This window comes from Enoplosus armatus, chromosome 14 (assembly GCF_043641665.1).
Source record: "Enoplosus armatus isolate fEnoArm2 chromosome 14, fEnoArm2.hap1, whole genome shotgun sequence".
Lineage (NCBI taxonomy): Eukaryota > Metazoa > Chordata > Actinopteri > Centrarchiformes > Enoplosidae > Enoplosus > Enoplosus armatus.
In genome coordinates, this window is record NC_092193.1 from 23,833,746 (window position 1) to 23,861,113 (window position 27,368).

At 41.5% G+C, this 27,368-nt stretch overlaps 1 protein-coding gene across 1 annotated transcript in view; it reads right to left on the reverse strand.

Annotated features, from left to right (window-relative positions):
• Positions 1–27,368, reverse strand: part of kiaa1217 (KIAA1217 ortholog) — a 116,456-nt gene that overhangs the window by 24,937 nt on the left and 64,151 nt on the right. The window contains exons 6-12 of the mRNA XM_070918901.1: positions 12,780–13,065; positions 10,596–10,866; positions 7,901–8,218; positions 7,118–7,222; positions 6,795–6,832; positions 6,533–6,702; positions 4,623–4,798 (exon numbers count right to left, since the gene is read on the reverse strand). Coding sequence (XP_070775002.1) covers positions 4,623–4,798; positions 6,533–6,702; positions 6,795–6,832; positions 7,118–7,222; positions 7,901–8,218; positions 10,596–10,866; positions 12,780–13,065 — 1,364 coding nt within the window. The remainder of the gene's footprint in view (positions 1–4,622; positions 4,799–6,532; positions 6,703–6,794; positions 6,833–7,117; positions 7,223–7,900; positions 8,219–10,595; positions 10,867–12,779; positions 13,066–27,368) is intronic.

The window sequence follows — 27,368 nt, forward strand, 5'->3', positions numbered from 1 at the left end:
CAGAAGTACTTCCTGTTGGTACTAGGTGCGCTATGACTAATACTCAATACGCTCATGTAGAAAGTCTCAGGCCTGGACTTCTTGGTTCAAAGGAACCGCACTAAGCTGGTTTAAGTCATATTTATCAGATCGATCTCAGTTTGTACATGATGATGAATCCTCCATGCACACAAAAGTCAGTCATGGAGTTCCACAAGGTTCTGTGCTTGGAACAATACTATTCACCTTATATATGCTTCCTTTAGGAGATATCATTAGAAAACACTCCATACATTTTCATTGCTATGTGGATGATACCCAACTATATTTATCAATCAAGCCAGAAGAACCTCATCAGTTAGCCAAGCTCCAAGCATGCCTTAAGGACATAAAGACCTGGATGTCCTGTAATCATCTGATGTTGAACTCGGACAAGACAGAAGTTATTGTTCTTGGCCCTGAACACCTAAGAAACAGTATCTAAGGATATTGTTACCCTAGATGGCATTGCCCTGGCCTCCAGCGCCACCGTGAGGAATCTGTCTTTGACCATGTCCTTTAACTCCCATGTAAAACAAACTTCAAGGACTGCCTTCTTTCACCTCTGTAACATTGCAAAAATCAGGAAGATCCTGTCTCAAACAGATGCAGAAAAATTAGTCCATGCATTTGTCACGTCTAGGCTGGATTAATGCAATTCCTTATTATCAGGCTGTCCCAATAAGTCCCTGAAGACTCTCCAGCTGATCCAGAATGCTGCAGCATGTGTACTGACAGAAACCAGGAAAAGAGATCATATTTCTCCTGTATTAGCTTCGCTGCACTGGCTCCCCGTAAAATCTAGAATAGAGTTTAAAATCCTTCTCCTGACTTACAAAGCTCTTACTGGTCAGGCACCATCATATCTTATAGAGCTCATAGTACCCTATTACCCCACTAGAGCACTGCGCTCCCAGAATGCAGGGTTGCTTGTGGTTCCTAGAGTCTCCAAAAGCAGAACAGGAGCCAGAGCCTTCAGCTATCAAGCTCCCCTCCTGTGGAATCGGCTCCCAGTTTGGGTCCGAGAGGCAGACACACTCTGTACTTTTAAGAGTAAGCTTAAAACTTTGCTTTTTGATAACGCTTATAGTTAGGGCCGGCTCAGGCCTGCCTGGACCAGCCCCTAGTTATGCTGCTATAGGCCTAGACTGCTGGGGGACTTCCCATGATGCACTGAGCTTTCCTCCTCTCCCTCTTCATCTTTACACATTCATCACAGTCCAATGCATGTTACTAACTTTATATCTTCCCCGGAGTTTCTTTGTGCTTTGTCGTCTCGCAGGTTCCTGTGGATCGTGGTCCTGGTACGCCTGGGCGCTGCTGCCATGGGCCTGCCTGACTCTCATCACTACAGTTATCATGTTTAGTCGTAGTTCTGTTACTATTAAAGCTGTTATTGCTATTATTAATCTCAGCTATTATTACAGATGTAACTACTATTATCAGTCATATTTCCATTATTATTATAATTATAGCTGCTATTTCTACTGCTAGTGCTGCCATACATCTCTGCCTGTCTGTCTGTCTGCCTGTCTGCCTGTCGGTCTGTCTATCTGTGTCTCTACGTCTATCTCTCCCCCTCTCTCTTTCTCCCTCCCTCCCTATGTCTCTCCCCCTCTTTCTCTCTCTCTCTCTCTCTCTCTCTCTCTCTCAAACCCAACCGGTCAAAGCAGATGACCGCCCACCTAGAGTCTGGTTCTGCTCGAGGTTTCTGCCTCTTAAAAGGAAGTTTTTCCTTGCCACTGTCGCCAAAGTGCTTGCTCATGGTGGGAACTGTTGGATCTCTGTATTAACATTAGAAAGAGTCGGCCTAGACCTGCTCTATTTGTAAAGTGTCATGAGATGACTTTTGTTGTGATTTGGCGCTATATAAATAAAGTTGAATTGAATTGAATTGAATTGTGATGCTCCTGTATCTCAAGAGGAGACCACATCATGGACATTTTATGTAAATCGGATGATGATTGCCACACAAGGCTTACTTCCTGTTTCCAGTAGATGGCACAATGACTATGACTCAAAATTGGCATGCATAAAGCCTGGACTCTTATCAAGCATGTGAAATTTGGGGAAGATTTGACCATGTATACTCGAGTTAAGGCAACATCAGATTTTGTGGCGAAATGCACAAAATGGCCACCACGCCACACCTGCCTACCAAATATTGTGCATCTGGTGAAACATACTGCAAGGGCTGCTTTGTTAAAATTTTGCCCGAGACATAAACATAAAATATCTCGCCACGTCTGATGTGTGTACAAAGTTTCATGACTTTTTGAGCATGTGGAGTCGAGAGCAGTTTCTTCTTTCATGGGGATACATTGAAATTCGCCATGTCGCCATAGCAACAACGTTTGACGAAAACTCACAAGCTTCAAATTGAGGCATCATCAAGGTCTTAAGGCTTTTCTGAGGCAGTTTTGAGGTGGATCGGGTCAACCTGCTAGGAGGAGTACATCAAAGTGTAAAACATTTCCTGTTGCCAGTAGGTGGCTCTGACTATAACTCAATATTGGCATATAAATGTCTTCAGGCCGGGATTCTTGAAGTATGTAAAGTTTGGGGCTGATTGGACAATGTATGCTCAAGTTTTACCAACTTCCTGTTTCATGGCGAAACGCATAAAATGGCCGCCATGCCACGGCAACACAGTTTGATGAAAACTCAAGCTTTTAACAACATTTCATCCCCAGTGTCTTTAGATTGCGTGTAAAGAGGAGGGGGGAAAAAAGGTAAAAAAATAATAATAATCCGAACAATGTCAATAGGGTCCTCGTAGGACTTTCCTGCTCTGGCCCTAATAACATCCTCCATCCAACAACTAAAACAGTGATGTGCTGGCAGCTTGCCTATAGCTAAGATTTATAACTGACAAACAACACAATTGTCGTTGTTTTATCTTGATGTGGTGCTCAAATGGTATTATCCAGTACAGAGGTTCTTTAGTTTGGAATATGAACAGAACAGCTCAGTATCATATTTTCAGTTTTTCAAAGAGACTGAAGAAAGACACCCTTCATGGCAAAATACAGAGATCTGAGAGCTCTAATAAAAGCTCTTGATAAAAATGTGTCATATCTTTCAGTGCTGAATAGATATATATATTTATATATGAGTGAGGTTACTAACCAATACAAAGTAACTGACACTTGAGCTGAAACATATTTACTGACAGGTAACTCTGACTCTCTTTTCCCATAATTTTCTGAAGAAAGGTGCACTCGTGGGGCTAATGCCCACTTGATGTGCTAGTATTTTGTTAATGTTTTATGTGATTTGATTGGTGTGTGGAGAGATAATTGTATCACACTCATTCAGAAACTCCTACTCAGGATGCTTGATAAATGCCAGGCTTCTGTTTGCACAGAGTCATCTGTGCTATGTGTGCAGCATGCTAACATGAGAATGAGTTCTGATGTCTCTGGAAACCTGTGTCATACCAGATCAAATCACTTCCCATCCCCCTGACTCTATTTTTAACAATATGTTTCTTCACATTTTCTCTCTGCCTAAAGATGTTGCCGTGCTGTGTCTTGCATGCCACACATGATTTGACTCCAGCTGCAGTGACATCATTATGGGCGTGATGTCAGAGCGAGTGTGTAAATGTTATAAAAGGCTAAATCACCCCTTCAGAAAACATGGCCTCTAATGAAAAGTCCAATCTGTGAAACTGATGTTATGCCGTTGCAATGAGGGTTTTGTACAGTGTAGCCTTAAACCAGTGAACACATGTCACATGTCAATGTCAATCCCAGAGGGTTATGGGTGTAAGGGAATGGTGAGGGTCAACCTATGTATCAAATTCTTCAAACACGACATTATCTCACAGAGGCAAAGGTGCTATCAAAATGTAATTTAATCCAGCCTTTCATTCAATTCTATTTTATTTCATTTATATTGTGCTATTTCATAGAGCAGGTGTAGACCATACTCTTTGTAATATTAAGGGCTTTAAGAAATTAATTGTTAAAGAATAAGTCTGGTGTTATTCTATATTTTACTTTTTGTCAACACAAACACACCAAAACAAATATGTGTATAAAACAATAGTAATAATACATTTTATATGTAGGGCGCATTTCAAGATGCTAAAAGATGCTTTACAACAATTAAATGAGTAAAATAATTAGAACTAAACTGAAACACAACACAAGGGTAATGCAGGACATAAAATCAAATATTAAAAGCAGTTCTACAGGGGTGAGCATAGCAAGATGAGAGCAGCCAGGTCAAGACCAGGTCTGGTGCTTGGTCCTGGATAGTGGGGACAGGAGAAGGAGTGCAGTGGTGGAGAAGGTGGGTGAGGTAGAAGGGGGGGCTGCTTTAGGAGGGCGTTGGGAGGGATGAGAAGAAGTTTGAACTGAATCAGTTGTAGGACAGGGCTGAGAGCCAAAGAAGCAACAGTGGCTGTGTCCACGAGTGTTGATTACTGGTAAATGGTTAATGGTCAAACCTGAAATGTAGTATAACACAGCAATATGTAAATGGAAATGGACTTATATAGCCCTTTTCAACCTTAATGGTTCCCAAAGCGCTACACAGTTTGTTCTCATTCAGCCATTCACACACCGATGCCAACCGAGCTGCCATGCAAGTCTTACTTGAGCTGTGTGAGTATTCTCTCCTCTGTAGCCAGGTAGTGGATCCTCTCCTCCTCCATCTCAGCCCTCCGTCTGTATGCTGCCTCCTCAGACTGAGCCAGCCTATCACACATCAACACCACCAGCTCCTGACCTGCCATCCGCAGCATCGAACTCACACTCTCCTGGTTTGACAGCTGGAACACATGGAACATCTCGGGAATTAAGATTCAACAACAGTGTTTTTTTTGCTTGGCTAGTAGTGAGGCCTGCTCAGTCTGTCCCTCCAACAGTTTGGTCCAAATTTCAGCACTACTGGACCATTGCCATAAAATTTAGTGTGGATATTATTGTCGGCAGAAGATGATAGTGATGGCCCCAGGACCTTTCATATACTGCCACCGTCTGATTTCTATGACGTTAGCTCAGAGTTTTTTATGATCTCGGAAGGATACATCCTAAAGTAGTGGTAACCCTATGACATTTCCCAAGGACCACCAAATAGCAAACATTTAAACATAAGTGATCTAATAAACAAATTGCCATGAAATGTACTGAATACAATCATATTTTTAACCCTCAACTGTCTCGCTGAAGCGAAACTGTTTAGACATATTTGACAATCTAATGAACAGATGCTCTATCTAGATTTCTAACCCTTTTATATGGTTGGATCCATCGGACATTGCAAGTTTTAGGTGAAGGTGGGAAAAAGGTGGAGTCAGACTGCACAGGGTGCTTCTCTGCGCTTTAAGGACTCTGAAACTCTGCACAGGGACTCACATGAACAATATCGTCGCTGTGGCTGTCTTCTCCACTCTTCCTGATGGATGTTTGTTATGAATATACCACTGAAAGTGAGGAAGGCTGAACAATAAAAACTAATAAGACTAATATTATACGGATACCATATGAGACAAAAACACTATATTACTAGCTGTTGTATGTTACTGCATGAGTAAGAAACAGTGTGTAAAAGAAAACACAGAATACAGTTTAATAAAGTCACTTCATGTACATTTACAGTATGATTGTGTGAGAGAACTATTGCGAGCTACCATGGAAAACTATATCAGTCATGATATTAATTAGATAAGTATCTAAGTATTTTAAAGACAGTGGAATTAAAAATACATTATCCCTGTGATTGTTCATGTATATCTTGTTGCTAAATGCTGTATGTGCCAAACAAATCGTTTTTTTGTTGGTTCTTTTTTTAACAGATTCCTCTTCTTTCTTTTTCCTGTAAAACGTACAAACATTTTTGATGACTTGGGTATCCAATCAAATGTGATTTGAGGTGATGAGTTAACCCCGCCCATCATATTAAACCACACCTGAATGTTAGCTTGTGGGTAGCTAGCAGCTAGCAACAATATGTGAGTGAGAGGTGTGTGTGTGTGTGTATTTCAGTTGGCAAAAACTTTGTTTACATTTCCAGAGTGTGGTTGAGGTCTAATTTATTAATTTCACCCTCCTCCTCCCGATCTAACAGCGTGGGTGGAGGTGAACGTTCCTACAGCTCAGTATCTCTCTACAGCTCCTCATTGTGCTAAACCCCGCCCACGTTTGAGTGATCCAATCACATCTTAAGAATTTAATTTAAATCCATCTCATAACTAAACCCCACCCACAGATTGTGTTTCTCTCGGAAATGACACATGACTCAGGCGCTCTAACTTCCCATACCCCCACACATAGTTCACACAGTATGTTGCGGCGTGTCAGTTGTGCTAACACAAATCTGTCATCACTTCACTGTAATCCCCATACTGTATATATAATGTATACTGTTCTTTCCACATTAACTACAATGTCATCTACAGAGTGGTCATTTTGCATCAATTTCTATTCAATTTTATTATTATTGTTGTTGTTATGATGATGATTATTTATGTTGCGTTGATTAGAATCAGTGAGTACACAGGTACCTGTAAGTGTCTGAGTTGGTTGAGTTGCAATCGCAGCTCGCAGACATTTCTCTTTGCTGACACCAAGCTCTGCTGCAGGCCCATGTCAGAGGGAGGGGCCTGGAGAGCCAGAGGGGCAGGGCTGAGGCTGTCGATCAAAGCAGCAGGGTTCCGAGGATCAGATGACACTCCTGAAGGTCAAAGAAAGGTGATTTGAAGGTTATCATCCTGTTCAGAGCATAATATGTAAGGTAATCACCATCGTTTCCTAAAAAAACCTCACCTGGTCTGTTGTTGAGGGGTTTGTGCCCAGCAGTCGCACTGGAAAGACACACAGATAGTTAATATCCCTGGTCCTGCCAGGGTTTATACAGTATAAAGAACTAATTTCATGCTATTACCTGAAAAATCCAGAAATATCCAGTAAAGGCCTATTCTATTGCACAGAATTATTTCCAGGTTCAATTATATCAATTACTTTACATACCATTGTTGGGTGCACATATTGTATCATGGATGAACATATTGGATGTGTTCACTTATCTGAATTTCTGCTGCTGTATAAGCTGCTGTTGGTTTGAAGGGATAAAGGCAGATGTTACAGACCTGACAGCCTCCTTGGCTCCTGGAATATCTGGTCCCATAGACAGAGCATGGTGCACCAGACCTGCAAGACTGGCTATTTGCTCCTCCATTGCTTTCATTCTCTCACTGAAAAGAGAATTTTGCATCCATCATGTGACATCTATATTACCATCATGTAGCGTTTTCACACGTTTGAAAAATGTGGTAGCTCTATAATATCTAAATCGCTAAGAACTACCACAAGCTAACGTTACCTAGCCACCTTAGCTAGCTAGCCAAACAGTCAGTAACACAGATACTACCTTTGTGACATTTAGAGATAATGTCAAGGATGAAAGGCAAAAGCCAAAAAAACATTCCTCTTCCTCACCGACATCACTTCGACATCAATTCATTTTATTTATTGTCGGATCCTGTTATATATCCTGTTATAGATATGTTATGATGTTATATGGTATGGTGTTACCATTACCATTTACTTGTAAAAACATAGCACTACTAATGGTCAAAAACTCCACACAGTACCTCTAAGGCACTACTGTAATGTTTGCCAGTCCAAAGGGCATTCAGTCAAAGGAACTTTCACAGGCTAAATATATAAATACAAGGGGCGAAATTATATCAATTTTGTGGTTCAGATTGGGTGACTTGAAGTTAAGTTTGTGATTTATGTTTCCTGTGTTCAGCACTGTGTTAGACTACTTCAGCTCTGAAGAGATCTGCCAGGGAGAATCAGTGGGCCTATTCTTCATTGAGTAAAGTGCTTACAATGAGGTAGGAGGATTACACTGGCTCTCAGCTCACCTCTGGGCGTTGCTGGCAGTCACATGACCCTGAAACAGTCTCTCAGGTTGTCCCAGAGGGCTGTCCACAAAAACAGACGAGGTAGAGGACGACGAGCCACTTCCTCTGCTTCTGTTTACAATCTCCACTGTGGCCCCATTACTGTCCCGTCGCAGGGACCGGCGAATTGGTGACATCCTCTCTGGAGACACCAGGCCCACCCCTCCAATGATCTGTCCGTCAATCATCCTGACTTCACTGACTCTGTGAGGGGAAGGGGGCGCGGTTTTAGTTCCCAGTGGAGGAAGCTGGCTGTCTCCATACTTCTTGCTCTTCTGTCTGGATCGGGGAAAAACAGATGGAACAATGGATGGATTCATACACACCTGATTACATGAACACAGTGCGGTGGGTCCCACATGTAAAAATACTACTACCCACATGTCTGCACGTCTTTATTCCAATCAATCGCTACTCCAGCTGATGTCACTGATCAGATCTTCCCATCACCATCACCAAGGGGTATATTTACCTATATTTATTTACCATCTGGGACACAATGATGCATTACTGCAATGTTTTAATTTAATGTAGTATTTACTAAGACAACAGAAGTAAAAAAAAAAAAAGTAGGGCTGTTGGACACATTTTGCTCATGTCTGGAAAGTAATGCAGTGCAAAAGAAAGCCAAAATGTTGTTAACTCAGCAGATCAGGGAGTGAATTACAAACGCCTTTGAAAGTTGTGAAAAATCTGACAGCCCCCGTACAGTGACAGTATATAGTAATACTGCATTCCATATATTCTTATATTCTTTACTACTGTCACTGACAGATTTGTATTGTTTTTATCACTCACCACTTATTTTGCTATTCAATAAATTGGCGTTATTTATTAAATGTTATACCTGCTTTTCCCAGACATCAAGTTTAAGACTGCGTTTCCTCAGCTGCTGTTAGGGTCAGCAGTAATAATCAGGTGCAGCAGCTGTTTGTATACATCTCCATTCCCTCCTCCCATATTTTGCGCCCTTAAACAGTAACATCTCAAAATACATAGCCTACATAACATGAGATTTGTGCTTATGCATTGGGGGATCCTGTGGGGGCTGCTGGCGCAGTATGGGGTACTGGGGCCATTGCTACGAGCCATCCGATATTTACATAACCAAAGTGAGAGCAGTGTCCGTATTCTCGCTACAAAGTCAAATACGTTTTTAGTGGGTGTTGGCCTACGCCAGGGTTGTCCCTTGTTACCAAGTCTGTTTGTGATATTCATGGACAGGATCTCAAGGTGCAGCCGGAGGTGGAGAGTGTCCAGTTCAGAGACCTCAGAATTGTGTCTCTGCTTTTTGCAGATGATGTGGTTCTGTTGGCTTCATCAGACTGTGACCCACAGCACATGCTGGGGCAGTTTGCAGTCGAGTGTGAAGCGGTCAGGACGAGAGTCAGCACCCCAAAGTTTGAGGCCATGGTTGTCTGCCAGAAAATGGTGGATTGCTCCCTCTGGGTTGGGAGTGAATTCCTGCCTCAAGCGATGGAGTTCAAGTATCTTGGGGTCTTGTTCACAAGTGAGGGTAAAATGTGTGAGAGTGTGAGATTGCCAGGTGGATTGGTGCGGCGGCAGCAGTAATGCGCGCGTTGTTCATAACCGTCGTGGTGAAGAGGGACCGGAAGGCAAAGCTTTCGATTTACCAGTGGGTCTATATTCCAACCCTAACCTATGGTCACAAGCTTTGGATAGTGACCAAAAGAGTGAGATTGCTGATACACGCATCGAAATGAGTTTCCTCCACACGGTGGCTGGGCTCAGCCTTAGAGATAGTGAGGAGCTCTGACATCCTGAGGGAGCTTTGAGTAGAGCCTTCATGTCAAAAGGAGCCAGTTGAGGTGGTTCGAGCATCTTATCAGTATGCCTCCTGGGCGCCCTCCTTTGATTTAGATTACCTTCACACACGCAGGGATTAAGAGGAAACGATGCATGTAATCCAGTACACTACAGTACTGTATTTGTAGTGTTTTTTTTATCTTCTGTAGAGAAACTTTGAGCTGGATGCCATGGTCGACCCACATGAGGACATCTTAATCGATGAGGCAGGGTTCAATCTAACAAAGAAGCGCAAAAGGGGGTGCAACATTATTGGTCACCATTCCATCATACACGTTCCTAGCCAGAGGGGAGGCAACATCACCCTACGTGCAGCCATCAGCAATTGTGGCGTTCTCCACCACCATATCAAAGTGGGTCCACACAATATGGCACAACTGCACAATAACATTCTTCAACAAGAAGGGGAGCCAGGGCAACCCGAGCCAACCCAATATGTTGTCATTTGGGATAGTGTGAGTTTCCATTTGGTTGCTCCTGTTTCACGACTGGTTCAATGACCACCCCAGGTTCACTGTTCTTTTTCCGCCAGCATATTCCCCATTTCTGAATCTGATTGAAGATTTTTTCTCAGCATGGCGGTGGAGAATGTATGACCGCAAAGCAAGACATTGCTATGGTAGCAGGCTGAATCGGATTCATTACATCCTGATCTCACCTGCCCTACACGCTCGAATGAAGCAGAAATGACAGAAACAATCACCTTTGAACAGTATGGAGAACTCCGACGTGTCACATGTCTCTGAGGTTAAGTTCAATGTTTGTGTCGCTGTTTCCAAAGGAAGACACTGTATATGTGTCTGCATTGGGTTTGAAACAGTGTGTGTACCTGTGAAGGGAACGGGTCTGGTGCTCCATGCTCTCTCCGTAGCCCATCAGGGGTTTAATGGAGGCCCGGTACTGTTGCAGCCCCCCTGGGATCCCTGTGAGCCCAGCATCCACCATGTCTGCAGTAAGCGAGGGAGGAGCGCTGCATTGGGAGGAGGCGATGCTGAGGCGACCTCCTCCTCCGTCCTGCAGGGAGGAGCAGTAGGAGTCTGGGTAATGTGGTCCTCCTTCACCACGCACCACCAGGGCCATGCTGCTGCTAGCATCCTCATCTGACACACACACACACACACACACAAAAACATAGTCCAATCAGTCTTGAAGCTGAATAATTGAGAGAGACCAGTGCAGTGGGACCACTCATAAATGGTAAATGATCTCACTTATATAGCACTTTTCAACCTTCACGGTTGCCAAAGCGCTTTACAGCTAAATCTTATTCACCCATTCACTCACAGATTAATGGCAACCGAGCTGCCATGCAAAGTGTTGGTCTCCATCGGGAGTAACTTAGGGGCTTAGGGCTTTACGTCCTGTGCAACAGTGCTAACCACTGCGCCACCATGCCACCCATACAAGGTATTGTTTGAAAGGTTTGCTGCACTATTGCTTAACTGCTGTTAAAACTTTTTTTAGCACGCAAGCACCAAACCTGATGTCGGGCCAGGTTTGCAACTGATGGCAAAAAAGCTCAAACCCTCCCTGCTGTACTACAATGATTGCCTCGGCATAGGCAGTGATGGAGTCTGTTTGTCAGAAAAGAAATGCAAGGAGTTTGACTGAAATCTGTCTGATCCAGAAAGCAGCTTTAGGTTCCTAACTTTAACTCTGTAACCTGTTCGCTGGCAGCTTCAACACACCCTGAGTTGCTCTTTTCTCAACCCCTCCTGGAGAGCCTGAAGGAGTTAACTTCGTTGCACGTTATAATCTATGTTATAAGCTACTGTATGAAATTATCAATCTATTGCTTTACCGCCAGTTTGTCACACTGGGTTGCTTTTCCTACTGTCCTCCCAAATTCTTTGAGTCACCAGCCGCCACTGATACACTATACATCATAGGTCACTAACAGGCGGACCGCGGTCTTAAAAGTTTGACGGGGCGCTTCTATTTTAACCGGCGCAGCTTTTCTAGTCTTTACGGTACTGGTTTAGTGGATCAGGAAACTCACAGACCAATTGCATACGAGTTAAGCCAGCCCACGTGATGCTACTCAGCCAATCAAATCTGTGCATTCCAGGTGATAAACATTGCAACTCTGAATACAGACAGACGAGAGAGGTGAGAGGCGAGTGACAGATGATAAGACGAGTGAACGATACAGGGAGAGAAGACAGAGAGACGAGTGAGCGGGAGGGAGAGAAGACACATTATTTATTGTGAAATTGGTTGAGACTGTCAAGATGTGAAACAGTTAACAAAGAAAAAGGGAAACTCAAGCTGCTGCTACACTTTATTTTATTTTTCTAAAATTAAGCACTTTATTTTAAGATGCACAATTTTTCGAAAGCTATTTTATTTATTCTTTCTATTTAGATATATATTATATTTAAACGCAGCCCTTCTTTTACTTAATGAGAGAAGAACATTATACATATCTACAGTATTATATATCTGTATAGTTCAATGTTAAGTGACAATAAATATTGTCAAAATGTTTTTGAATTGTACTTTCTTTATTTGATTTGACAGTCAGTTGTTGATTAAATGCAGACGTTGATACAACTACTAGGCTACTTCAATATATATCACACTAAGTTAGACATTATGATGTTCCAGACCTTTGCTTGAGGAAAGTTTCCCTAACTGGACCTCTTCGAATTTTAGTTGAATATCCCTGCTGAGACAGCTGTCAGAACGGTTCCCTGCACTAAATAAAAAACTCTTTGGACACATAAGACACCGATCTATGAATAATTGCACTGTTTGTTATTTATTTATCTTATTCTTATTTTTATTCTTATTTTACCTTTTATATTCTACTATTGTTCTAAAACAATAGCACCTTCAGACCACGGCAAATTCCTTGTAATGTAATGTACAGATTGTAACGATCTCTGAGGCAAATTTGTAATTTTGGGTGATTTGACTTGACTTGCTTGTACTTCCTTTCATCGTAAAAAATATGCACGTTGCATTTTGTAAGCTTGTAATAATGAATCAATCATTGATCATTCCATCTCACCAGGCTTCACATCTCTCCTCTCTAGTATGGCACTGCTGTTGGTGCACAAGGCGCTGGATCGCCCCGCCCCTGACAGGCGTTCCCGTGGTAACGTTGCGCTGCCTGGATCCACTAGCCCTGGCCCCGCTGTATTCCCCCCACCATACGCCATCCTGGAGGGAGAGGAGGGCATGGACCGGACCATGGGTGGGGACATGGAGCCCTGCAGGCTGTGCAGGGTGCCACGGCTGGATGACGACAGGGTGTGGACTGGACTGTGACTGCCATACAACACCTCTTTGGAGATCTGCAAAAAAAACAAAAAAGTGCTCTAAAACTATACTCAGAAGGAATCAAAATATATAAATAATATAATAAATACCTATGGAAGTGGTTTCCTCTTAAAGAGGACCTATTAGGCTTTTCCTTATTTTCTGTCATATACATAGTGTTACAATGTTGGGTAATCCTATTAAACCTTACCAAAGTTGCCAAATAATGAGGAAAACGTATATGGAAAAGTAATCCCTGACAGCGAAAAGCTCACAGTCTTGCTCACAGACTGCTCAGAGCGATCCGTTTGCTTTTTGGTCTATTTTCATGAGATGTATTACGTAATACATCCCATATTTCCTCAGATGATCATCTGCTCAGGGCAGATGACCATCTGGAGCCCGGGACTGAAAACCTCCTCCTCCTGGCGGTCCAAAACTCCTGTGCTGGTGGCTTAAACACCAACACTCCCCTTGTGCTCAGAGCGAACTGAGGTAACGGCAGCTACAGTTAGCAGCAGTTAGCAGTTACTTTATAAAGCTTTCTGTCCATCAAGAAACTCCAGAGGGAAAACCAGAAAACTTTTTCTCCATAAAATGATCGAGTGTCACCAAATTTGTGTGTTTTTGTACAGTAATTAGTGAGGCCCAGCCCCCAGAAACACTCAGCTCCAGCAGCATCTATCGTCTTTTCAACCTACTTCTTGTCTCATTTGTGGTCTGATAAACAGTAAGTTCATCAAATTCAGTACCCCATATCTCTATTTTCCAAGCTAAGTTACTGTTGCTGTCATGCAGTCGACCACTGCGGCTCGAGTTTGAAGCAGTGCGGGCTGCGCGCAGAGCACAGAGGCATCTCCCTGCAGGGAGCTGGCCAATCAGAAGAAAGTGGGCTTTTAGGGAGGCGGGCCTTGAAGAGACAGGAGCTCAAACGGCTTGTGTCAGACAGAGGGTGAACTGAGGGGCTGTATGAAGGGCCAGAATAAGATGAATAAGGACTTATTTGATCTGTGAATCATGCAAAGCTACTCTAGTGGTGTCACAGAATAAAGATATAGAGCTGGAAATGAGCTGGAAATGATGTTTTCATACTGTTTTAACAGCTGTCTCTTTAAGCCCCCCCCCAGTCTTGAAAAGCCCAGTCTGCTTTGATTGATGAGCTCCTACGGGAGTCCACCAACTCCAAACACAGATGATTACTGATCTTACAAAGTAACTTGATTATGTGCTTGAAGAACTACAAATTTCCATCAAATATAAATTGAATCCACTGGGTCTTCACATCCTCAGATGATGGGTGTACATGAAGACTTAAATACTGTAAATGTGTATATTTTTTATTTTCTATTTTCTTATTTCTTATTTTTATATTTTGTACATACTTTTAGTTCTAAATTATGCTACATTTCTACTCTTGAATGGGAGCACCGGTACTGTACAATTTCCCCCCGGGGATCAATAAAGTATTTCTGATTCTGATTCTGATTCTGATTATGTGTTGGTTGCTGCAGCCAACAACAGGACACTTGGTGTTTGTCCAAACGGTCTGTACCTTGTTTCCAACAGCTGCAGGCAAGGCGATGTATGGACGTTTGTTCCAAAATGAGAACAGTTGATTTAAAATTAGAAAAAATAACCAGGACTACACTTTACGTGCGCTTAGTGTTCATCCTCCCAAAAGATTAACAGTCTTAAAAGACTTGATCTCAATCTGTCAGGTACAAAATGACACAGTATTTGGATTGGTACATTTAAATCTAAGCCAGCTGGCGACAAGCTTGTTTTAAGGCGACATCTGCCAGGTGTGCACAGACAATAACAAAGGCTGAATGCTCTGAGAGATGAAAACAAACCCACTGCAGGAAAACCTTACAGAGAAACCCCGTGTAGGCATGCAGGTGTGTGTGAAAGCTGTGCAGGCACTGTGGGAAGAACTCCAAGCGTCAACATGCTCTCATGGATCCAGTGAAATCTGACTGCTGACCCTCCACAGCAGTAACAAGTTGGTTTTAACCACTATGACACAAAGAAAAGGGATTCCTCTGCTGCTTGTTTATGTGGTGGTTCCAGGAACAGCCAGTGTCCCTCTGCATATTGCTGCTATGAGTAAATATCACAACTCTGACCTGATGCTTCTCTCTGCTTTTTCCTTCAAATGCATATAATATACATACATATAATATTTAAGTTTTGCTTAACCCACGTTCCATCAACATGCCCATATTCTACCTCTCTTTCAGTTGGGGATTTCCTTCCTTTCCTACAATATGTTTTTGCCAGTTGCCAGTAAACAGGCCTGAACTTGCATTTAATTCAGATGTGTCTGGGTGGTCCGACCAAGCTAGTTTTACATGTCAGGTTTAGATTTAATCTGAAGCCAGTAGCATGCTGTGCTGACATGTACTATTGAAACTCAACCAACTCTTCTTTGAAATTTGAAATTGCACAGAAAAATGTTAATCTATTTCGTGAAATCCACAGACCTTTTTGTGTAATTAATAGTGTTTAAGTCAAATTGGGTCAACTTAAACTTCCAAGTTATAACAACCAGAAACATTTCAGAACTTCTAAGATATACTTATTATCAATATTATCAATATATCAGCATTAATATATCAGCGTGACACCATGTAATGTGGTAGTAATTATAGGAAAACTGTCCTGAGACTCACTGTATCTACTACAGTGAGTCACCACTCAAATATGAGTTTTTGGGAAAAACCCAGGACATGCTGTTGTAAAGTTACGTAATTGGGTACGCAGCTGTTGATTTGAAGAATTTCTTGAAAGAACTGCAAAAAATAAATAAATAAATAAAAACATTAATTTATTTGTTGTAGACATCATTCTTCATATTTGTGTATGTATTTTGTATGCTTGACTGTAACAACTACTAAAAAGTCAAATTTTACATTTTTGCATGCTCAGTTGAGGACCTCCTAACTCAAGACACAGATATACAAAAATATATATAAATGTAGGTGCATGAAAATGTAGAAATAAATTAAAGACATTTATATATTTATTCATTTCCATATTTATTTATTCATTTCCGTATTTATTCAATCATTTCTGTATTTACTCATTTAGTTCTGCATTTATTTATTTCTGTAGTTATTTCAGCATTTATTTATAATTTTCTTTATGCAATATTTAGTAATTTATTATTTTATATATTTATTTCTGCATTGATTTATTTATTAATCTGTATGTTTTTCAGTCAACTACTACGTAATGTTATGTTATTTAAGGATTTTTTTTACCTTTTAAGCACAAAGCATTTCTTCTTTTAGAATTTTCAATGCTTTTAATTACTAAATAATTTAAACTTCAACCTAAAACCGACAGTATTACTGTACAGTTTAGCTTCCAGCTTTTCTAGCAATGAAATGTCACCGTCTGTCCCTGTCCCTCCTCTCCAGCCCCAGCTCCCTTCATTGCTACTTTCCTTCCACCCACCAGACGGACTTTCCCTCCTTTCCCCATCACCTGACTGCCCCACCCATCTTCACACCTGTTCCCACTTCCCTCATCAGTAACTCACTATACATACCGACCCAGACTCTTTGTCAGTTTGCCCTTTGTCCTATGATATATTTACATAAATGTTAATTAAACAGGTATCTGACACATTGAAATAACGACTGTAGCCCTCTAAATTTAGCGCAATGTATTTTTCACAAGCTACTCCAAATACTGAAGGTCCTGAATCAGAACTATAAAGTATATGTATGATTGGGTCTCTAAATTGTTGAACAAATTGTTTTAATTTCCACCTATTGATTCCTGAAAGCTGAGTTTGGACCTACTGCTCTTCCTATGAAGAGACAAAATAGATTAAGCATTTCCTGCAGCAATATAGTGCACAGATGTAGTGTCCACAGTGCAATGCCACAGAATGAGCTAATGCTAACACATCCAACTAGAAACAGGTGGAAAACACTGTATGTGTGCATGGCAAGATAATACTCATAGTGTTTCGGTATTTGATTTTTTACTATAAAAAATAACAAAATAGCTTTATGACAAACCAAGATACCAAAAATGATACACAAATTCACCAACAAGAAGGTTTAATAATACCCACTGATGATTTTGCTGTATTTGTTTAAATGAACCTCCAGGTAGAGATTGTAGGGGATAGACTGCACAGACTGTAGTATATACAGTATGGAGACTCAGAACACAGCCACACTCAGCCACATTTGATGCCACAGAGAGTGTAATACAATACACTGAAACAATCACTGTAAGGTATCAAATCAAGAATTTCAGTGAATTGACACTCATTCATTATTCACTTGAACTGGTCAGAATACACTGGTATCATTGTTTTGTATGGTGTACTGTAAAAGTGCCCACTTTAGCTTTGGGTCTTTCTGAAGTTCCAGTTGTGTGGAGTTTTGCCTCCAACAACCTCGTTGTGTCTGTCTTTCTCTCGTGTTCCCACTATTAATCAAGATAAGAAGCATTTTCTCTCCGTGCAACACAAAGCAACGTCACTACGCATTTGTGACTCAACCGCACAGAATGATAGAGCCCAATCTTATATGGCACTCACTGGCCCAATTTAAAGCAAGCTTAAAATTCATTATGCTCTGTAGCTCGACTCTGTCTCGAGAACTTTCTGATGAAAAATCCTCAAAAATATGATGTTTTAATGTGGGTTACAGCTCTGTGAGTATTTGGAAAACTTAACATGACATTTCAGGTTTAACTCAGTGTCACAGAGCATGCACACATTGAATTAATGAATAGAAGATAAGCACATATTGTGATGTTATCTTTCCATCATCTGTTGTGTAATTTGGTGAATTTGTGGCCTGTCACAAGGAACCCAATCCAGAGCATAAAAATATGGTTCTTCCATCCTCATCCTTAACACCAGAGCACCCGAGGGCTGTGTTTTGAGCCCCCTGCTGTACTCCCTGTACACACACACGACTGTGTAGCCCCTTTCAACTCCAACACTATCAAGTTTGCTGACGACACAGGTGTGGTGGGCCTGATCACAGATAACAATTAAAAGGCCTGCCTAAAGGAAGTAGAGGACCTGACCCACTGGTGACAGGACAACAACCTACACCTGAACGTCAGCAAGAGCAAGGAAGTTTTTCCTTGCCACTGTTGCTTGCTCATGGTGGGAACTGTTGGGTCTCTGTAATAATAATATAAAGAGTACGGTCTAGACCTGCTCTGTTTGTAAAGTGTCATAAGACGACTTCTGTTGTGATTTGGCACTATATAAATAAAATTGTCCTGAATTGAATAGTGGACTTTGGGAAGAAGAAGGCAAGGAATTATGACCCCCTTAATATCAACAGGTCCTCAGTGGAGAGGGTGGACAGCTTCAAGTACCTTGGTGTCCACATCACTGAGGGCCTGACCTGAGCGCTGCATACTGACTCTTTTACCTGACCTCAGATACTTGAGGAAATCCCAGGTATCCCCTCAAATACTGAGGAATTTCTACTCCTGCACCATCGAGAGCGTCCTGATGGGGAACATCACACCTGGTACGGAAGCAGCACCGAACAGGACCGCGATCAGCTGAAGTACAATAGGCGGTGCTCTACCCTGCCTAAAGGATATTTACATAAGGCACTGCAAAAATAAGGCTAGGAGAATCATTAAGGATCTCAACCACCCAGATAACGGCCTTTTTTCCCCTGCTGCGATCGGGAAGAAGGTACCGGATACACCAAGCCAGCAGTGAGAGGCTCAGGAAGGGCTTCTACCATCAGGCCACTAGGATCATAAAGTCTCTGCCTAAGACTGACCTACTCGGCTGTTACCACAAATGTTAGCCATATAAATGGTAGCATTACAACCTTAAACAGTGTTACAAACTCAGTGACAAAGTTTCGTTTTTAGCAGCGCAGATGGTGACTGACTGATACATGTTTCCCCCTGTAGCTGTATGCATTCGCTGCTGAGACTGTTCAGTACTGCAAACCCACAACTCAACACGACTGCTGCTGCTCTCATACAGGCTTCGCATACATGCCGAACTGTAGTCCGTATGCTGAAGAATACTGAAGAGACCACTTTGGGGCTCACCAGATTGGTCCATGCACCAGAGTCAGACAGTAGTCTCAGTGCTTGTTAGCCTGTGGATATTATTCCTGCTGCCTACAGAATTTGCAGGGGACTCACTTGTTTGATAGACCTTTAGTGCCTGTTAGAGTTAATAATTGTTAGGATGCATAGGAAAATCACACAAAGTCATAGTTTACAAATTATATGCCATGCCAAGGCACAAAGCACTGCACCGTCATCACAGGTGAAAAAGCTACATTGCCATTTTGGCAAGAACATATAGGACTTCAACAACTTCATCCTAAATGTTCCCCCTTTGCAGTTCTCTTCGCTTACAGCACAGCCTGCCCTCCTTTAACAGGGTCAGCTACAATTGCATTGTTTCTTACAAGATTACCATTGACGCTTTAAGCCATGGAAAATGGAACATGGGAAGTGAAAACATGTAAAGCTGGAAAAATGAAGTCAGATAATTCTGTTTACCTGCAAACAGATGATAAACATGATATAAATATATATGAATATTCAGCCAAATAATCATAGTTGTCTTTTATTCAAACAGCAGAGATTCCTCAATATTTCTATTGGACTGCAATTCCCTGTTACACATGTACATGGCCCCAATGTGATTCCTGAGTTGAAGTACAGATGCCAAAACAATGGATATCGTATCATGATGAATACAAACTTCTTTTCTCCAATTGACAAAAACAAACAAACTTCTCAAATGCACAAGCTTTTGCTATTGTTTCAGGCTTAACTCAACCAGCAGTAAAATAAATAAATACAGCACAATGTGAAATCAACAAGATGATGGTTTAAATCAGTCTGACCAGAGTTGGTTTTCAATACATGAAAGTTTACCACACAGACACAATTCAGTAGGCACTTATTATATATATGTTCCACACCCAGATCTAACCAGACTGATGATGAGATGGGATTTTGTTTTTGTTACATATTATTCTCTTTCTTCTGTGTAACCTGTTGAGTTTGTGCAGCTCCTGTTCCAAGCTTTGTCAAATGTTGTAATATAATTTGTGCTGTTTGTGACTTACCTCAGCATGAACACAGTCAATAATCCTGTAGCTGTTCAGATGAGAGGTGCACAGCAGCCCTTATGACTGAGTGGGTGACACCATTCAAATCCATCTCTTTATTTCAAAGGGGCGTTGATCTCTAAACCTACACAGAGCCGACATGTCATAACGCATAAACCGCCAGGAGTCTGAAAATCCGACATGAAATAAAGCCTGCAGTGTAACGTCCAGACCAGTTACACAAGGAGAGCAGGCTGTCAATCAAATAATTGTTCCAGCACAAATTGAGTTGACACAGATTCCCCACAACAACAAAATCGCCTTCCAACTGTGACTCAGCTCTGACTGGCTTTCACTTCAGCTTTCAGGCAGCATGTCCTCTCTCAGCACGCAAACGCTCTGTAACATTCAACAGGAAGAAAATCTCTAATGGAGGCTGCTGTAGACACACACACACACACCATCAAAGTTTGCAACCCTCAACAGTAAAAATGATTGATGTATTTTTAGAAAATTCAGACGTGTCATGCAGTAGGCATGTTCCACATCATATCGTATATATGACACAGTATGATGTTGTGTGTGTTGACATAATTACGTGATGACTACACACACACACACACACACACACACACACACACTACACACTGTGTACAGTACACATGTCTGAGAGTGAATGTGATGTTGGAGCAGTTGGTTATTGTAAAGTAAAGCTCAGAGGCACAGCTGCCTCTCTGTCCTCCAACACAGGATACAGAAGCTCTCACCACTGGGTCCATTTAGTAGCTTTGAACTCACATGAATCGAGTTTGCCCATTTGTCATGGAATTGTTGATATTCAGATTTCTATTTTTATGCATATACAGTATTTTGTTCACTAAGTATGTCAAGCATCTTGGGCACAAAAATGTATTTTGAGATGAATAAAGTTCTATCTTAAATGGCTTCTCAATTTCTACTCAGTCACTATCACCATGTACAATGACATACTGTATATCATAAAAGAACATTCTATCTATAAATATATATGTTCCAAGTTGGAACCAATTCCAAATTTCAAAGAACGGTGGATTCGATAAGACACGTGCATTTCAATGCTGTTTATCGGTTCCTAACTTTTACACATTTCAGTCCCAAATACAGAATAAGAATCAGAAATACACTATATGGACAAAAGTATTGGGCCACTCCTCTTAATCATTGAAATCAGGTGTTTCATTCAGTCCCATTGCCACAGGTGTATAAAATCAAGCACCTAGCCATGAAATCTGCCTTTACAAACATTTGTGAAAGAATGGGTCGTTCTAAAGAGCTCACTGAATTCTAACGTGGTACTGTAATAGGATGCCACCGTTGCAACAAGTCAGTTAGTGAAATTTCTTCTCTCCTAGTGCGTAAAAGTCGCCAAAGCTCTGCTGACTCAATAACTGCAGAGTTCCAAACCAGCTCTGGCATTAATATCAGCACCAAAACTGTGCGCCGGGAGCTTCATGGCATGGGTTTCCATGGCCGAGCAGCTGCATGCAAGCCTTACATCACCAAGCGCAATGCCAAGCGTTGGATGGAGGAGTGGTGTAAAGCACGCCGCCACTGGACTCTGGAACAGTGGAAACGTGTTCTGTGGAGTGACAAATCACGCTTCTCTATCTGGCAGTCTGATGGATGAGTCTGGGTTTGGCGAATGCCAGGAGAATGTTACCTGCCTGACTGCATTATGCCAACTGTAAAGTTTGGTGGAGGAGGGATAATGCTATGGGGTTGTTTTTCTGGGGTTGGCCTAGGCCCCTTAGTTTCAGTGAAGGGAAATCTTAATGCTTCATCTTACCAAGTCATTTTGGACAATTCTATGCTTCCAACTTTGTGGAAACAGTTTGGGGAAGCCCCTTTTCTGTTCCAGCATGACTGTGCCCCAATGCACAAAGCAAGGGCCATAAAGGCATGGTTGGATGAGTTTGGTGTGGAAGAACTTGACTGGCCCGCACAGAGCCCTGACCTCAACCCCACTGAACACCTTTGGGATGAACTAGAATGGAGATTGCGAGCCAGGCCCTCTCGTCCAACATCAGTGTCTGACCTCACAAACTCTTGTAGAAAGCCTTCCCAGAAGAGTGGGAGCTGTTATAGCTGCAAAGGGGGGGACCAACTTCATATTAATGCCTATGAATTTGGAATGGGATGTCATAAAAGCTCCTGCAGGTGTAATGTGTAGGTGGCCCAATACTTTTGTCTATATAGTGTACTTTATCGATCCCCGGGGGGAAATTGTACAGTACCAGTGCTCCCATTCAAGATTAGAAAGCAGCATAAATTTAGAAATAAAAGTAGGTACAAAATATAAAAATAAGAAATAGAAAATAAAAATATACACATTTACAATATTTAAGTGAAAAATAAGTAAAAAATATATATACAATAACAACGTATATGTATGCATATATATATGTATGTATTGCACTGTTGTGTATGACTATATATGTATTGCACTGAAACTTTGTCAAGATCCTCCTGCAGCAGCAGCTCAAAGACATTTCCTTCACATGACCTCTGGGTGTGAGCTCTCTAGCTTTTCTACAAACATGAAAACATGATGGTTGTTTCTGATGAAAGAATGAGAGCAGTCATACTTTCATTTTTACAGTCATTTCCAGTCCTTCATGATGAAAAGAGGTAACATGTTTAGTTCCAGTGAGTGCCCTTCAGCACACATTGGTGATCATTCCTAAGGTGGTGTTCAAACCAATATCAGCACAGCATAAAAGCAGAAAGGCAGCCTCCTCATTGATTTCAATGAGACAACTGCATGCTGGGGGTGTCATCCGCCAAAAACTGGCTCAACTTTTGCCACAATGCAATGTGACATCATCCAGCAAGGAGCTGGACAATCAAATACATGCAAGGGTACACTTTGTAATGAGAGTAGTGAAATTCTACTGCTGTCAAGACAAATGATAACATGAACTGCTCAGAATCCTGTCTCATAGTATTATAAACCTCTGTGCAGGGTTTTTCAAACTCATGGATCTACATGAATATAAGAAATATTCAAACCAAAGTTAGCCCAGTTTAACCTATAAGTGTTGTAACGTGTTGTGTTGATGGAGGAAATGAGATGAAGGCGCATATGACTGGACGGACAAGCTATATATGTAGGATTTACATGATGCTTTATATTATATTTTATATATATTTCATGTTTCACTTTTACAAATCTGACAGATGAGGAAAAAGGGCAGTTACATTCGAATCAGGCTTGTTTGGGATTCAGGCCCATAGAGTACTCAAACTGGACTTACTGAATCATATTTCATCTTCTCACCTGTACCTGTGGCAACATCCACACCAAGGCAGTCCCCTGTATTTTAACACAGTGCCATTTTCAGATTGAACCCTTGCTTAGGGGCCAAACACACATTTTAGTGCACAGGAGATCATTAGGGTTAACAATGTTCCGTACAGAGTGATCTCTCTTACCAACCTAAATGTACTGTCATTGCTGTTTAAATACATAGTTTGAGTTCCATATTAAACTGAGAATACTGTATCTACGACAATCAATTATCAATCATCAGATGTTCAAACCAACCAATCGGGCGAAGTCCAGTCCAGAAGTCCAGACCACATGACAAAGAGAATGCCATGCTGACATATATACTGCATACAGTTGAGGCCAAAATTATTAGCCCCCCTTGTGAAATCAGACAAAGCCCTTGATTTCTCCATGTAAATGACCATTAACAACAAGTGTTTATAGTTTGTTTCCAAAATATCAAAGACAAAATCCCCAATAAGTTTGATTAGGATATTTTATTGATGCACTGAGTTGAAACAAGAAAAGGCAAAAATGACACAGCCACAATTATTAGCCCCCTGGCCATTAATAGTCAATAGTGTACCCTTTCTGAGCCACAACTGACAACAACCTCTTAGAGTAGTTCTTTACAAGGTTGGCACATGTCTCTTGAGGGATTTTGGCCCATTCTTCCATTGCAAATAGTTCCAGCTGGTCCAAATTGCATGGTTTCCGAGCATGGACATTCACTTTGAGCACCCGCCACAGATTCTCAATAGGATTGAGATCTGGGCTCTGTGCGGGCCACTCCAGGACCTTGGTTTTGGTGTCCTTTAAGAACTGTTGGACCAATTTTGACGTATGCTTTAGGTCATTGTCTTGTGGGAAGCCCAGCGACGACCTAAGCCTAGACTAAGAGCAGATTTCTTCATATTATCCCTCAAAATGTCAACATAATTTTCCATGCACCCGAAAAAGGCTCCCTGTGCCTGAGGCTGCAAAACAGCCCCACAGCATGATGCTCCCACCACCATGTTTAACTGTGGGAACTGTGTTCTTAGGGTTGAAGGCCTCTCCCTTTCTTCACCAAACATAAGCAACATCCATGTGCCCAAACAGTTCCAGTTTAGTCTTATCAGACCAAAGGACAGACTTCCAAAACTCATCTTTACCTTTCAAATGTTCACATGCAAACCTCAGTCTGGCTCTGATGTGCCGCTCTTTGAGTAAAGGGGTTCTTCGGGGACGATGGCCATGAAGCCCACCACGATGAAGAGCCCTCACAACTGTGTTCCTTGAAACATCAACTCCAGCAGAGGCTAGGTCAGCAACAATCATCTTGGCAGATGTCCGGGGCTTCTTGCTGACATCTCTGACAATTTTCCTCTCCAGAGTTCTTGAAATCTTGCGCTTTCGACCACGCCCATGTTTGTTTCTTACAGAATTTGTCTCCTTGTACTTAGCAATGATGCAACATACACACAGCTGTTCTAGACACTGTAAAACGCTTGGAAATTGCAGTATAGCCTTCCCCCTCATTATGAGCCTCAACTATCTTCTTTCTGAGCTCAAGACTGATTTCCTTTGTCTTTGGCATGGTGAGTAAGAGCAGTCCCTCTCAATAATGTGTTCAAGTGCCCTGTTCCTTGGAGTCCCTTAAATACAGGGTAAAGCTCAATGCTGACTGAATGCTCAGGTGTTGTTAGGAAGCCAATTGACTGCACAGGTGTGGTTTGATAGCTGATTGGTTGATTAGGTGTGTTTCAAAAGCAAAAATTCACATGGGGGCTAATATTTTTGACCACCCCATTTTTCACTATATTTGATATAAAGCAAGCCTAAAATGTTATTTCACATTCCAAAATGTACCAAAAGCTACTAAATAGCACTGGTGAATGTTTGATTATATCAAGTTTTATCAATGATGCAAACATTGGGCAGAATTTTAGGAAAATGTTCCATAATTATGGCCTCAACTGTATATAATGTATTATGTATATTGACATAATACTTATCTTTTAAAAAGCTAGGGCCAGGCAGTATTATTCCAGTACAGGAGTATTGGTTGATCTGTGGGTCGGTGGGCATGACGCTGCAGAGTGAAGGCACACTACACTGATTTTACACATAAAGGTGAGTCTGAACAAATAATAAGGAAAACTTGAACAGTTAATGTTTTGTAAGAGGTAACGTACAGTAATATCTAATCTAACTTAATGACCACTTCATACAGACTGTGAGATGAGATGAAGATCACCAACAGGATCCCCTTCTTCCGTTGTTTTTAACAACTATTACGAAAAGGTTACATGTAACAAGTACAGTTACTGACATATTCCATAGAATATAGCAGTTTGTCAATATGTCATGTCTTATGAAGGCATCCCTTTCAGATTTGATTTTCTGTTAGATTAAAGAGGCATCTCCCCAAAGCATTTTAGCATTGTCTAAATTGCACTGATTGGCCCACAGTGACATAGTATCTGTGAATCTTGTCTGAAACAGAGAGGATCAGACAACACTGAGTGGATGTTCTCTGGGGAGAAGCTGGGGAAAATAAAGCATCTCTGCGCTGTGCTGCCACATCTCCAACATGACTCAAACGCCCAGGAGATGCTGTAATTATGGGTCAAAACAAGGTGACATATTTGTTGCTGATTGGCCCCGAGGCGACTGCATCATTTATGGGGTACAACATGTTTGCTGTGGCCTTGTTGAACCTGTCTCTCCTCATATCACTCCTACATACAGTCAGACAGAGGTCATGTGCAGTGCAGAGCCACAGCAGTGTGTTCAGGGACAACTAACACAGCCTCCTTTATGTTGACCTAGTATGGGTCTATTTAAGTTTCCCTGGGCAATATTTATTCATGCCATTAGTCTTGTTCTTTATCCTGTCACCCTGCCACTCCAGAGAGCATCCTATTTACATCCTCTGCACGTTGTTGCTTTCAGTTAAAAACCTCCTACTTTCAGATGTGGTCACTTCATGTTTTCAGATAAATCGAAGGGGTTACCTACTCTTCTCTGACTTCAGAATATTATTGAAGAACGGTTCAACATTATGTGAAAGAGTGAGTTTTTGATGGATCTCAGTCTCATGTCTGGAATTAGCTGGAATTAGGACGTGGTTAGCCTAGCTTAGCATAAAGACAGCTAGCCACTCAAGAATTCAAGAATACACCTACCAACACCTCTAAAGATCATACATGTTTAAACTGCTTAATCTACACAAAAACACAAATGTAAAAATGGCAACTGATGGTTATATGGGGAGTTACATGCTAGAGGGATTCCTTTTCTTTCTTACGTTATTTTTAACACACTAACATTGGGAGCACTCTGGGGTTCAGTGTCTTGCTCAATGACACTCTGACATGCGAGCTGGGGACTGAACCAGTACCACCTGAGCAACCAGTTAAACATATAAAACCATGGAAGTGGCCTCAGGAGTATCAATGTCACACATTCCTCCACTGTTTGCTCATGGAATATTTCTCACTTTAAAATGGATGAAGGGACAAGACTCATGAAGATGAGAGAAGGTGGTACTATATATCTGTATATCATGATATAAAGCGTGTGTGAGAGGAAAACACTCACTAAAGTAGAGAACTTATTGTTAATTTTCCATATTCCCAGCTGGTAATGTGTTTTTTTCCTGTACTTATCTGTATTTTGCAGACCTAAGCAGAAAAGGGACAACAAAGCGGAGCTTCAGGACTGAATCCCTCAAGGGACACTAATTTACCCCAGAGAGTCCCAGGGAAGAGGACAAAGACCAGTCTAAATACGTTCAGCTGGCCATTAAGCCTGAGAGACACTCAAGGAAGCAGGATTACACATTTACATTTTCATCATGAAACCATGGAGACATGGCTCCATTTTCATGTTTCAGACTTCAAATCCAAGAAGTGTCTTTCACCAAACAAATCAAACTGTATATTTCATGACGAAATTATGTTCAGTG